This window comes from Triticum dicoccoides, chromosome 2B (genome assembly GCF_002162155.2).
Source record: "Triticum dicoccoides isolate Atlit2015 ecotype Zavitan chromosome 2B, WEW_v2.0, whole genome shotgun sequence".
NCBI classification, from domain to species: Eukaryota; Viridiplantae; Streptophyta; class Magnoliopsida; order Poales; family Poaceae; genus Triticum; species Triticum dicoccoides.
The window spans coordinates 699,448,729-699,462,578 of NC_041383.1; the positions used below are offsets into that span (position 1 = coordinate 699,448,729).

At 44.2% G+C, this 13,850-nt stretch overlaps 1 protein-coding gene across 2 annotated transcripts; it reads left to right on the plus strand.

Annotated features, from left to right (window-relative positions):
- Positions 1-411: 411 nt before the first annotated feature.
- LOC119365705 (disease resistance protein RGA2-like) lies at positions 412-9,103 on the plus strand. Of its 2 annotated transcripts, XM_037631352.1 has the most exons (7): positions 412-804; positions 1,869-2,222; positions 2,539-5,128; positions 5,209-7,225; positions 7,308-7,548; positions 8,068-8,213; positions 8,651-9,103. In XM_037631352.1, the coding sequence occupies exons 2-4, from the start codon at positions 1,919-1,921 to the stop codon at positions 7,202-7,204; spliced, it is 4,890 nt and encodes a 1,629-aa protein (XP_037487249.1). In that variant the 5' UTR covers positions 412-804; positions 1,869-1,918; the 3' UTR covers positions 7,205-7,225; positions 7,308-7,548; positions 8,068-8,213; positions 8,651-9,103. The 2 variants fall into 2 exon arrangements, with proteins under 2 accessions (XP_037487249.1, XP_037487248.1); XM_037631351.1 differs by having other exon boundaries at positions 412-2,222.
- The last annotated feature ends 4,747 nt before the right edge of the window (positions 9,104-13,850 follow it).

Genomic DNA, 13,850 nt, shown 5'->3' on the forward strand with positions numbered 1-13,850 from the left:
CTCTCCGTATGACTGCGGGCATGAGAGCTAACTACTCTCTCCGTTCCTAAATATAATTTTTTAATAGATTTCAATATGAACTACATACAGATGTATATAGACACAGTTTAAAGTGTAGATTCTCATGTAGTTCATATTGAAATCTCTAAAATAACTTATATTTAGTTAGGAAACGGAGGGGTACTTGTTGCCGTAAGGAAGAAGAGGCAACAAGGAGAGACAAGAGGGGAGTTCAGAGTTATTTTCTTTTCTGCAGATATGAGTTCTCTCCTGTACAGTACAGGAGTGGCTTATCAGCCCACAGCACACACTCACTGCCACACATGGCCCACGCATAAGTTAACCCAGTGGACTACGCCACCGTAGTACCCGTCTCTGCAACACGGTGGCGCCATTCCACATCTACGTCTTCGCATCGTTGCCATGAGTTGTGACACATCTACGTCTCCCGCGCCGCTCGTAGCCGCATCCGATCCAGCATTATCCCACCAATGGCGCGATCCTGTCACATGGCCCAGCATTTCCCCAGCAATGGCGCGAGTGCTTACGCGGTGAGGCAATCTACAGCGCCGCGCGCCCCTCTGCGTGCGTCCTCCACCCGGTGTCACAGCGCGGCCGTCCAGCGCGCGTTCGCGCCCTTCACGTGTTCGAGGGAATGCCCGGCCGGAGAACCTGCGCAGTGTGCGCGCGCGGATGTCCGCCGCGCAGGCACAACGCCGGCGATCTCCATCTCTGGCGTGGACTGATGTGGTAGGCCCGCCCTGGTGCCACGCTCAGTTCAGGTCCGAGCTGGTCGGCGCACAGGTAAAGAAGGTGATTTTGTACCACACATCTTGCCTCCCGCCCTGGCCAGATTACACATGTGTGCACACCAAGTGAATGTGTTGTCTGGTTACGGTCCTGCTACCTTTGGAGCTTTGAAGTATCTTGATCCTGAGCATACATATAGTTAATGTCCTACTCTATATGCCAAAATTTGTTGCTAGCTAGGAGTAAAAGGTTGCACATACTTAACACTAAAGCATCTCAATTATGATCAGTGCCAAGCAATAACATGGCCCTTCGTGATGTTTTGTCCGGCACTGCTTGTACCATTTCTCCTGTATGCATGTGCGTCCAGAGATTCCAGGCTGCTATTGGCCCTATACCTATTCTTATTTCTGTTCTCTGAGCTCAAATACCGTGAAAGTGCCCAATAGTTGGTATGTTACATCATAAGCTAGTATTTTGTACAAGGCTGACAGCTATGTTATGTTTGATTAGTATAAAGAGGCCGCCCAGCCAAATACAACATTAGCTGATGCAGCTATGGGCCCAAGACTTGACTCACGGCCACCATAGTTCCACCCCTGTGCAGACCCCGCTTCAAGCTGACATGAGGGCCATGCACGTCAGTTAAAGGGATTCTAGGGTTAGTTGGGGAACTTAGCTGTTTTTAGTGCATACTTTGAATCATATCTTATTTGCGGCCTGCCATGTTTTTTGGTGAAGTTAGCTCTAGACTCACTTTCCATGAAAGTGCTCTGTAGTTGGTATGTTAACATCATGAGCTAATCTTTTTTACATGGCTGACAGCTATGTTCTGTTTCATTAGTAAAGATGAGTGTATTGCACAGCCATACAAGTATACAACCAAATACCGTTAATTAATGCAACTGTGGTGCCAAGACTTGACTCATGTGCTTCCTTGTAAGTTCCATATCATCCTAGTTGTTACTTGGTAAAGCTAGCTGGTTTCGGTGCATAGTTTAACTCTCTCTCGTTTGCTGCCTCCCTTGCTTTCTGTCTTCCTAGTTCCTTCCTTTTGATGCATTATTATTGCCCTTCATTCCTCTGAGTCCATCTGTTTGGTTTCTCCCCTGCGCAAGGCCTGCTTTTGCTCCTGCCATTGTCGTGCTGTCTTAGGTGTGCGGGAGAGATGTCGGGGTTGCTTGGCACGGTTGTTGATGCGGCAATAGGATGGCTGGTGGAAAGCATCCTTGGGAACTTCTTCACTGGACATATGGAATCCTGGATTCGTGAAATTGGGCTTGCTGAAGATGTGGAGAAGCTTAAATTTCAGATGAGGTACGTGCAGATGGTTCTTGCTGCTGCCAAGGGAAGGAGGATTGACAATATGCCTCTGGCCCAGTCACTGGATGATCTCAGAGAGCTGCTTTATGACTCAGAGGACGTGATGGATGAGCTCGACTACTACCGACTCCAGCAACAGATTGAAGAAGGTGCTTCATTTGTCTAACCTGTTCTATTTTGGTTGCTTCCAGCTTCTTTATATCGCTGTGTTTGTGAACGCTACTTGGCGTATAGTTTAATATGTAACCAAGAGCAGCTGAATGTCGTAAGCACTGCCCCTCAGACTAACTCTTGCTTAATCATGATTTTTTCTGAATGATTCAACTTTTGTTAAATTTTCGACGCTAAAGGTATAGATACCTTATGGAACTTTTATCAATTATTAGTACTTACATGATAATATTTGCTTTTGCTTAAGTGGCTCGTTTTGCTTGTCCTAAAATAACTGAAAGTTTTCTTATGCAGGGAAAGGTTGTACTGCTCCTACTGGTACTAATCCTGATGGAAGCTATGTGTCCTCATCCACTCTATCTTCTGTTGTTAACTTAGTACTCAGCGCCACAAGCCAAATAACTGATTGGATCTCACGCGGTAGAAAAAGGAAACGTGAAGAGGAAGGGCCAGCTCATTGTAACATACTGCCTTTTGAGATTAAAGATAACATTTCTAAGAGGATCAATGTAATAGTGAATCTTCTACACAGTAATGGCAATTCTGTGCAGGGGGCTCTTCAGCTTGAGATCTTGCGCCCCATGGCAGCATCAAGTAAGAGTCAGAATATTACCAGAAATGCTCACATGACAACTTCTCATTCAATTGAACGTCAGGTGTACGGGAGGGATGCAGAAAGAGATGAGATAATAGATCTATTGATAAAGGGGGGATGTAGTGATCTGAATATTTTACCAGTGGTTGGCATTGGTGGTATTGGGAAGACGACGCTTGCTAGATATGTATACCATGATGAAAGAATTACAAATCATTTCGATTTGAAAATGTGGATTTGTGTATCCACAAACTTCAGTGAAAGGAGACTGACAATTGAGATCTTAGAGCATGTCTGTGAAGATAGACAAGAGTATGAAAATGTAAGCAATTTCAATGTACTGCAGGAGATCCTTTTGAAGTACATCAGAAAGAAAAGATTTCTGCTTGTATTGGATGACATGTGGGAAGACAAGGACAAGATTGGATGGATTAAACTCTTGGCTCCATTAAAAGGTAATCAAGTAAGTGGTTGCATGATACTAGCAACAACTAGAATGAAATCAGTTGCAGAAATGATACAAACGATGGATGAAGTCAGAATGAGTGGCCTCAATGAAAAGGAATTTTGGCTGTTATTCAAGGCATGTGCATTTGGTAATGAGAACTATGAGGGTGATCCTTATTTGCAGTCTATTGGCAAACAGATTGCTAAAGCACTAAAGGGCTGCCCACTTGCTGCACAAAGTGTTGGTGCACTTTTGAACACAAGTGTTAGTCATAAGCATTGGAGGACAGTTCGGTTCAAATGGAGATCTCTTCAAGACGATGCCAATGATATTTTACCCGTCTTGGAGCTCAGTTATGATTATCTACCAGTCCACCTTCAACACTGTTTCTCATATTGCTCTTTATTTCCAGAGGACAAACAATTTGATGGGAAAGAATTGGTCCATGCTTGGATATCACAGAATTTTGTGCAGTGTGAAGACCCTACCATGAAATTGGAGGAAACAGGGCAGCAATATTTGGATAGATTAGTTGATTTGTGCTTCTTCCAAAAAGTTGGTTCAAAGTATGTTATGCATGATCTATTGCATGAATTGGCAGGGAAAGTTTCATCAAATGAGTGTTCTACTATACATGGATTGAAACATGAGGCAATTCGACCAAGTGTTCGCCATTTGTCAATCATAACTACTGCTTTTGATAAAGATAAACCTGGCAGTTTTCCTATTGAGAAGTTTGATAAAATACTTCAGAAGGTTGGACCTTCACAAAAATTGAGGACTTTGATGTTGTTTGGGCGAAGCAGCATAAATTTATTAGGGTCCTTGCGTACTTTATGCAGGAAGGCAAAATGTTTGAGGTTCCTAAGAATTTATGTGACAGATGCTGACATCAGCTCTATACACAGTTTGTTAAATCCATACCATCTTCGCTATCTTAAATATATTCATGTTGTCATTACAGACAGATCATTGTATAGAGTCTACGACAACACTATGTTTCCTCAAGCATCGACAAGATTTTATCACCTTCAAGTATTGAATGCTGGTATTTCAGGCAATTTTGCTGTGCCTTCTGATATGCATAATCTTGTTAATTTGCGCCATCTTATTTCTCATGAGAAAGTGCATCAGGCAATAGCTTGTGTTGGCAATATGACCTCTCTTCAGGAACTAAGTTTCAAGGTTCAAAATGTTGGTAGTTTTGAGATAAGCCAACTTCAGTACCTGAATGAGCTTGTAGTACTTCAAATTTCTCAACTTGAAAATGTGAATACTAAAGAAGAGGCCAGTGCGGCCAGCCTGTTAGACAAAGAGTATCTAGAAACATTGTCCTTGTCATGGGAGGATAACAGTACGAGCCTTCAACCAGAGGCAGCAAAGGATGTGCTTGAAGGTCTTCAACCACATCAGGATCTCAAAACTCTAGAAATAACTGGGTACGGTGGCGCTACCTCCCCAACCTGGCTTTCTAATACTTCTTCACTCATCTTACTGCGGATACTTCATCTAGAGAAGTGCAGGGAATGGCAAATTCTTCCAACTCCTGAAATGCTTCCTTTCCTTAGGAAGTTAACGTTGATCAGGATGTTTAATTTATTGGAAATCTCAGTTCCTTCCTTGGAAGAGTTGATCTTGATCGATATGCCAAAATTGGAAAAATGTACCGGTTCTTATGGAATGGAATTGACCTACAATTTAAGGGTTTTGATGATCAAGAACTGCCCTCAGCTGAATGAGCTCACTCTTTTCCACAGTTACTCTTCTTTCGACGCTGAGCAGAAATCATGGTTTCCATCTCTCAGGAAACTCTCCATCGGGCAGTGTCCTCATATATTAAAGTAATTTTCTTCTCTCTAATTTTTCCTATTCAATACATTTGCAAATTGTTGGACACTTACTTTGATAAATGATGTTGCAGCAACTGGCCAATCCTCCCACTAAGTGAAATGGGGGCGCTCAGTGAGTTGGAGTTGATAGACCTACATGTTGTCGGAGTTTCAGTTCCTTCTCTGGAGAAGTTGGTGTTGACTAAAATTCCAAACCTGGAATTTTGCAGCAGTCTAACGACCCAAGGAGATCAAATGGGATGGTCATCCAGTCTGCGTAGACTTACCATCCATGATTGCCCTTGTTTGATAGTGCCACACCCTCTTCCGCCTTCTGCTTTGATTTCTGAGATGTCCATCAGGGGAGTTCTGGGATTTGCAAAAATGAGTATAAAGCATAGATGGTTCACTATCGAATCTAATGAGTTGAGTGTGCTGGATGACAGTATCTTGGCATTCGATAACCTTAGGGGCATAACATCGTTTGAAATAAGAAACTGTCCAAATCTGCTCTGTCTTTCAAGTGAAGCTTTCAGCCACCTCATCGCTTTAGAGATGGTACGTATAAACAACTGCCCTAATTTGACCATGTCAAGCATTATGCCAGAGGTTGTCCAGGAAAACTGCACGTCTGCAAGCAGCCTAGTCCTCCCATCTCTCAAATCTGTCAACATTAGCAAATGTGGCATAACTGGGAGATGGCTATCTCAACTGCTTTCGCAGTCGCGGTCCATTGAGGAGTTGCTATTAAGTAACTGTCCACAGATAAAATTCGCATCTATCAGTCAACCTACAGAAACGGAAGGAACCAGCAGTTTGGCTTCAGCAGTGATGACCTCAGCCCAAGATGAACAGGAATTGAAACTGCCATACAATCTCCTACGTTCTCTCAAGAAGTTATGGATTCAGATGACCATGGATCTGGAGTTCTCTGGGGGTTACAGAGACTTCGCAGGATGCACCTCTCTTACACAGCTTTTCCTTGATGGTTGCCCCAAGCTGGTCTCATCATTGGTGGAAACAAAAGATGATGGTACCATGGAGGTTGGATTACTCCCACCATCACTTGAAGACCTTAGTATCGGTCCTCTCCCAGAAAACTTGCAGTCATTCACTCCTCAAGGCCTTTTGTACCTCAAAAAGTTACGTCTATCTAATGGCCCATGTTTGAAGTCTGTACAGCTGCATTCCTGTACGGCCCTAGAGGAGCTGAATATCATGAGGTGTGTCCAGCTGGCTGTACTGGAGGGCCTGCAGTTTCTCAACTCCCTTCGAACCTTGAAGATGGAGATGACTTCCAAGCTTTCTTCTGCATGGGTTCTCAAACTGCAGGAGCAAGAACAGGGTGGGAATCAAATTCAGCTGCTTCCTCCATCACTTGATAAACTTGAGCTCTGGGCTCTCACGGATAGGGTCCAATCCCATCTTCTGTCCCGCCTTCCCGCCATGACCAAATTAGCAGTACGGAGAAGTCCAGAACTGACATCTCTACAGTTGGCATGCTGCACGGCACTGAAAGAGTTGGAAATTGGACACCCTAACTCCCTTGTGTCGATCAAGGGCCTCCAGTTCTGTAGAAACCTGACATCCTTGAAAGTATTTAACTCCCCTGGCCTAGCTTCCTGTTTGGAGCTTGTGTCGCATCAGCAAGGGGCCTCTGAGATCTGGTCTGGACTGAAAACTCTTGAGATTGATGACGCATCTATACTTTCCATGCCCTTCTGCAAACAGCTCACATCTCTAACACACCTAGTGTTCAGTTGTCAAGGTAGTGAACAGAGAGAGAGCTTGGTGAGCCTAACAGGGGAACAAGAGAGAGCGTTACAGCTTCTAACCTCCCTCCAAAAACTTGAATTCTGGGGGTACACGAATCTCTTGTCACTTCCTGCAAACCTTCATAGCCTGATCTCCCTTGAGAGGTTATTTATCTTTCGTTGTCAGTGCATCACAAGGCTGCCAGACATGGGCCTCCCAACTTCGCTCAGATCTCTTGAGTTATCCTATTGCAGTGAGGAGCTAGGTATGCACTGCAGAATTGCAGCAACGGAGAAGCTAATAGTGAGGATTGATGGTCAGTATGTGAATTAATCACCAATATCTACTTCTAAGGTACACTTTCGGAGCATTTTGCCTTCAGAATTTGTTTACATGCTCACCCTCTTCTTGATAAAAGCAATTCATCGCTCTGTAGACTGCAGCCACCCCAGATGTTGTACATATTTCTGTGCTCGCTGTCAACGGCACATCTGTGACAAGTGCCATATTCGGTTTCCCACGAGCTACTCTAGCTTCATGATGGACGGATGCAGGAAACCGTATGTTGAAAGTGCAAGTCTTTTTTGTTTATCAGGGGCATTATGACCTTTTGCTCATCTTGTGTCTCTTCTAGTCGGTGGCTGGCCGTGAGCTATGCTATAGCAAGCCTTACCATGGTATGCCTTTTTGGGTGGTCTGTTTTTATCCTGATCAGTTTTGTCAGTGGCTCAGGGCTTTAGTGTTTGGCGATATTATTTCTTCTCAGTTACTTTCTGATTAAGTGATGAAAAGATTCAAGTATGTTTTCTGCTACCTAATCACGCATCCCATCTTGTCCAGTACTATTAATCTCCCCCTGTGATTATCTGACAATGGTGTTAGCTAGGCTCTCCTCTCCTGCATGGTTTGATAAAAAATGCTGTTAATTAGAAACACCGTAGGGCACCAATGATCTGGCTCTCACAAACAATTTATCATGCCATCCCTTCCTCTGCTGTGCACTAAATTGGCTTGTATTTTCTATTTGTAGTTGACTGTTCAGCATGAGATATGATTTAAAAATGTAGTAGAAACATAAATCTACTAGCTACTGTAGCATCTGTCTCGTGATGCTGTTTCCCTGTGAAAAAAGGACAGGCAGTTAGCACTAGGTTTGTTACTGAAGTATTTTATTTCGCTCCATGTTTGTTATTCAGTAAAACCACACAGCGGACTGCTGGAACCAACCTCACGCAGGATGCTTAATGTTACCATGTTACATCGCCGCATTTGGAATATGCGGTCAACCAGGACTACCTGATAGCTACGCATTAATTTACTGGTTGCCTGACTACCATTTCTGGTACGTTCTGTTTATTGTTTGATTATCATCACATTCATTAACACACCAGGCACCTTTTCTGATTTCATCTGCCGTACGTACCTTACCTTCATGTATTTGCCTGTTTTTATATGGTCGCCATTTGTTTCAGCTCTCGGCTGAATTATATCGTAGTTAAAAAGGAAAGTGAAGTTCCGAGAGATGTTTACTCGTAAAAATGAAAAACAAAACTATACCACAGTAGCGAACTGTATAAAAGTGTATGTTATGAATCTGACATCACTCCAGGACTCTGTTAGCCTGGACTCCAGTACTCTGACATGAGATAACTCTGTATAAAATTGTAGTAAAATCCTCCTCATCATCTTTTTTTTTTTACCCCTCTGTTGGCCTGGAGCCTGCAACACGCTTCTACTATAAGTAGGATGATTTTACTGACGAACAACTTTATGTCTCAGGTATGGATTGGCAGTTGGAGCATGTCCATCAGAAACTGAAGAAGCTACAGAAAATCAGTCGGTGATGATCTCGTTCAAGAACTGGAGGCTGAAGTAAGCACCGTCTTGTTTCGCTTCCTCCATCATCTGCTCAGTTCATGGTCTCCTCTACTGCCTTCTTGCTTCTCAGCAGTGCATTGGGTGATACTGAGCTCATGCTATCGATGAATGGATGGAGGTGGATGTCCATGGTGGGGTCGTCACCGAATTTGACGTTGCTGGAGATGTTCTCGTCGAGCTCGGCGAAGAGAGCCTTGTCACCGTTCATGTAGCTCGAGGCACCCGTGTGGAGAATACGGGAGATGCTAGGCCTTGTAGAAAGCTTTGGATAAGAAGATAGGAAAAGAAGCCGCCCTGTTTGTATATCGTTCTGCGATAGATCCGCACGACTCCAACACCGTCAGATTTAGATCGTGCGACCATGGCTTACCGAAACGATAAGTTCGCTGATATTACAAGCCCATGCCACCGCCTAGTGAGAAAAACGCTTCGTCACCTCTCGCCTGTCGCCACTCCCTCTCAATCCTTCTCCTCGCGAGGACATACGAGAAGAGCGCTTGATCCCGTGCCCGTCGGCTCACAGGCTAGCCCCGCCGCCGGCAGACCGCTCCTCCGCTGTCCCCGCATCCCATTCTCATCTCTTGAACGCCCTTTCTCTCCCTATCCGCCGCGTCCTACCTCGCCTGCATGCGCCTCATCCGCGAGCACAGAAGCCATCTGCGATTCGCGTCCAAGCCATGGCACCGGTCACTGCTCCGCGTCCCGCGCAGCCTCGCCTTGGCGTCCTCCTCAGCGTTGTGTGCCATTCCGCCCGAGGCTGGCCGATCTTCTTCCTCCGCTCGCTGACTGCTTCTTTTACAGCTCGTCTCCTCCCAACCGTGCCTTTGCCGCCCTATTCCCCGAGCTCCCTGGTCGGGCCATGGTGCTCGCCCACCCCCCTGCTCCACCACTGGACGGCTTGCCAATGCAAGCGCGAGCCCAACAGCCAGTGCTGCACACCACCGACTCAAAGGAGGAGCTAATCGCGGCGGTCCGTTTAGCAGGCCAGTGAAATGAAACCCGGGTGGCCGCCACTGTCTGGTGATGAAACAACCGATGAGATGGACGTGGGTTGCTGTCCCGTATTTCTGCTTCTCTGGGCTCATGGAGCCGGGCGTTACTTGCATGACCATTCCCATGGTTCCTTGCATTGACCAATGGTCTAAACGAAGCAACAACAAAAATGGGGTTAAGCTGATTCATTAGCATGTGTATTTTGGTCAGAGTAAACGCTTAATTTGTTAGAGTTGGGCGTTGGACGCGGTGACCGTTATTCTGAATTTTTGGAAGACCATATGCTGAAGAGGAACACTTTTCGTCATTAAAAAAGATCTTTTTTGTCGTCATCTAATTTTGGAACTGGTGATTTTCACTTCACTTTTTTCGGTTTCTATATCTACTATTCGCGTTGAAAAACATACCCTGGCAATTTTCATGTAAATGGCGTGATATTATATATACTGCACACAATAACATATGGTAACTTATGTGCATGGCATGGTAATAATATACGCACGAAGACCTGATAAATTATGTATAAATACCGCGGTAATTTTTGACCGGGAGATAAAAGTTATTGAAAAACATACCCCGGTAACTTTTTTGAAGTAGCATGGTAATATATGCACCTTAGACTTGATAACCTGGTAGCTCATGTGTAAATAACATGGTAATATATGCATCTTAGACTTGATAACCTGGTAGCTCATGTGTAAATAACATGGTAATATATGAACCACAGAACTGATAACTTCCGACATGTTGAAAACATACTCCTAATAACTCTGTATAAATAGCATGATAATCTATGTATAACGGAGTTGATAACTCACATACCAATACTGTGTTTACTGTTTAGTCGTGTTTACTCATTGCTAGCGATTAGATTTAGGTTTGGTTGCTTTTATTATTTACTAATGCCGCTAGTGCATTTTTATGCAGCGGGCATGATTTCCTTTTTTTTTCTGGATCTTGTCACCGGTCATAAACCGTGTAACGTGGTTTGTTTTATGATTTTTTTGGATTTTTTTTATTCGCTCTTTTTCCGACAATAATATATTTTATTTCCATCATTTTTCTTTTCTTTTTTGTGAGAAGATTTTTACGGAAGCACAAACAAGTTGTTGAAATATAAGCCGATATTTCTCTGTGAATGAAATGATAATTTATGACCGTAGACTTGATAACTTATGTAGCACCATCATGCTAACTTTAGCCCAAGGGCACAACCCGATAACCTTCATGTGGATAGCATAATAATATAAGCATCGCAAACTTTTTTATCTTACGTGCAAACACCACAAAAAAATTGACCCAGAAAAAAGAAGTTGTTGCAAAATATACCCCGGTAACTTCTACATAAATAGCATGATAAAATAGACATCATTTACCTAATAATTTAAGTACAAACTACACGGTAACTTTGACCGGGGAATATCTTTTTAAGCATACCTTGGGGTGGGTGAGTTGTTGAGAATTTACCCAGATAATTCCATGTAAATGCATGGTAATACACTCACAGCATGGCTGATAATTCACGCACAAACACCATGATAACCTTTTGACCCCAAAAAAGTTGTATACACGAGTAACTTATATGAAAAATAACATGGTAATATACACACGACAGAGCTGATAACTTACTTAGCCGAAGTGTGATAATTTTTTGACCAGGACAAAAAGTTGTTGAACCGCTCTCCCTCGGTAACTCATGTTTACTAGCATGGTAATATACGCACACCAATGTTGAAAAATTACTTAGCCCGAACATGGTAACTATTTTTGACTTTGGGGAGGGGTGTTGTTGAAAATAACATTGTAAATTATGTATAAAAAGCATGGTAACATACGCGCAACATACTTGATAATTCACGCACAAACACCACGGTAACTTCGACCCGGGTGGGTTGTTTGAAAACATACCGCCGACAACTTTCGTGTAAATAGCATGGTGCTATACGCAACGTATACATGATAACGCACGAACACCGCGGTAAAATTGACCCGAGGTGGGCCGGGAGGGGGGGGAGTGAGGAAGTTGTTTGAAAACATAACCTCTCGTGACAACTTGTGCATAAATAGAAAGGTAATATACGCATCGTAGACTTGACAACTCACGTATAAATACCTTGGTAACTTTGACGGCAGGGGGGTGTGAAGTTATTTGAAAACATACCCTCAATAACTTATGTGTAAATATATGAACCGTGGGCGTGATAACTCACGCACAAACACCACGTTAACTTTGCCCCGGTAAAAAAATATATTGAAAACATACCACGGTAACTCATGTGTAAACAACATGATTATGTACACACATCGGAGCTGATAACTTACTTAGCTCGAGCCGGTAACTATTTGCACGGAAAGAAGGTCATCAGAACATATCGACATGGGATTTAGTTTCGTAGGTCTCGTCGTGGCGGATTTTTTATGTGACAATGTTTTCTTTTATTGGACTGACGATTTGAGCTACAAACGTTTTGAAGTTTTAAAATATGGAAGAACCTAGGATGACATTAGATTTTTTTTCTCCGTCGCATGTGCATGTGAAGAGAAAGTTGAAGGAACCATTTTGATGACGCGTAATTTTGTGTGTAAACAGCATGATAATTTATGTACAACAACCGTGATAACTTACGTTGTGTAGGCGCGGTAACGTTTTACCTGGAAAAAATCGTCGGAACATATCAACATGGGATCTAGTTTCGAAGGTCTTGGCGCGGTGAATCTTTTATATAAAATCAGTTTCTCAATCGGGCTGACGATTTGAGCTACAAAACATTTTAAAGTTTCAAAATAGAAATAATCATTTGGTGACATCATCTTTTGTCTTTTAGTTGCATGCATGCATGAATCATGAGTCAAGGATGTGCATGTTGCTACCACCGCGCGTGTGATTAGTCTGCATGCATGTGTGATTAAGCTAGGTGAAAACTCTTGTAGCCTGCATGCATGTGCGATTAGCTAGGTAGAAAAAAATCATCCGAAACTGTCGCTATATTCCTGACGTTTGGTGGATAGCACAGTCCTTTGTATATATATAATTGGGCAACAAATATTTTCACAGCTGAAGTATTACAGTTTGTGGAACGGGTCCTGATTCAAGATGGGAAGTAGAAATACAGTAGAATGACGACACCACTCACCCACTGCCCACAGCACACACCCACTGCCACACATGGCCCACACATAAAGGGCTTGTTTGGTTGAAGACCTGGTAAAAAATTACCTGGCCTGGAACATCCCTGGGACTTGCCTGGACAATGTTTGGTTAGTATCCTGAGAAAGTGGACAGCAGCCTGGCCTGGAACGTTATTAGCCTGCTAAAGCACCAGGCACAAGCATTAGGCTGGCCCAGGCGTCGGGAAAAGGTAGCCTGGCTCATGCCTGGGGTACTAATCGAGTGTTTCCTTGCATGTTGTCTACTGGAAAGCATGGGCCATCCATTATTTTATGGGCTTATAATAGCTGCCAAGCCAGGACACACAGGGTGTGTTTGGTTCAAGTTTAGAACAGTAGTTGCATTGCATACACTTCTCAACACAGCTCGGGTGAGCAAAAACAGCCCCAAATGCGTCACCCGTAAGTTGTTTGGTTGCCTGCATCGAGGGTCGCTGCATTAGGTAATACCCAAGTGCACTTTGTTTGGTTACCTGCATTAGCCCAAGCGGCACATGAACACGGTGTTTGGTTGCCTGCATGGGGTGTGATTAAGAGCTAGCACTTGCACTTAGCACACATGGTTAAGAGCTAGCAGAGGGAGGGGGAGAAGAAATGCAATGTGCGCCGGACCATGGCGACTACGGTGGATAGTGGCTGTGGCGCCGTGTCCGACATGACGAGCATGGAGGCGTCGATGAGCGACCCCGTCGGCGGCACGGCGAGTGACACCGTCGACTAGCAATAGCAAGCAGCACCGACTTGGTTGCGAGCTGAGCAAGCAAACCAGGGCCGACCTCTCTCAATTGGTCGCTGCTCCCTCCAGCTTGCTCCCGCAGCTGCGCCCTGGGCCGCGGCCGTCTTGATTCGCGCTGGTGACTGAGGCGGTCAAGAAGGGAGGTCGAGGGAGGGGTCGCCGGCCGCCTGCCATCCCGGACCGGAGCACAGCGCCGGCGAGAGA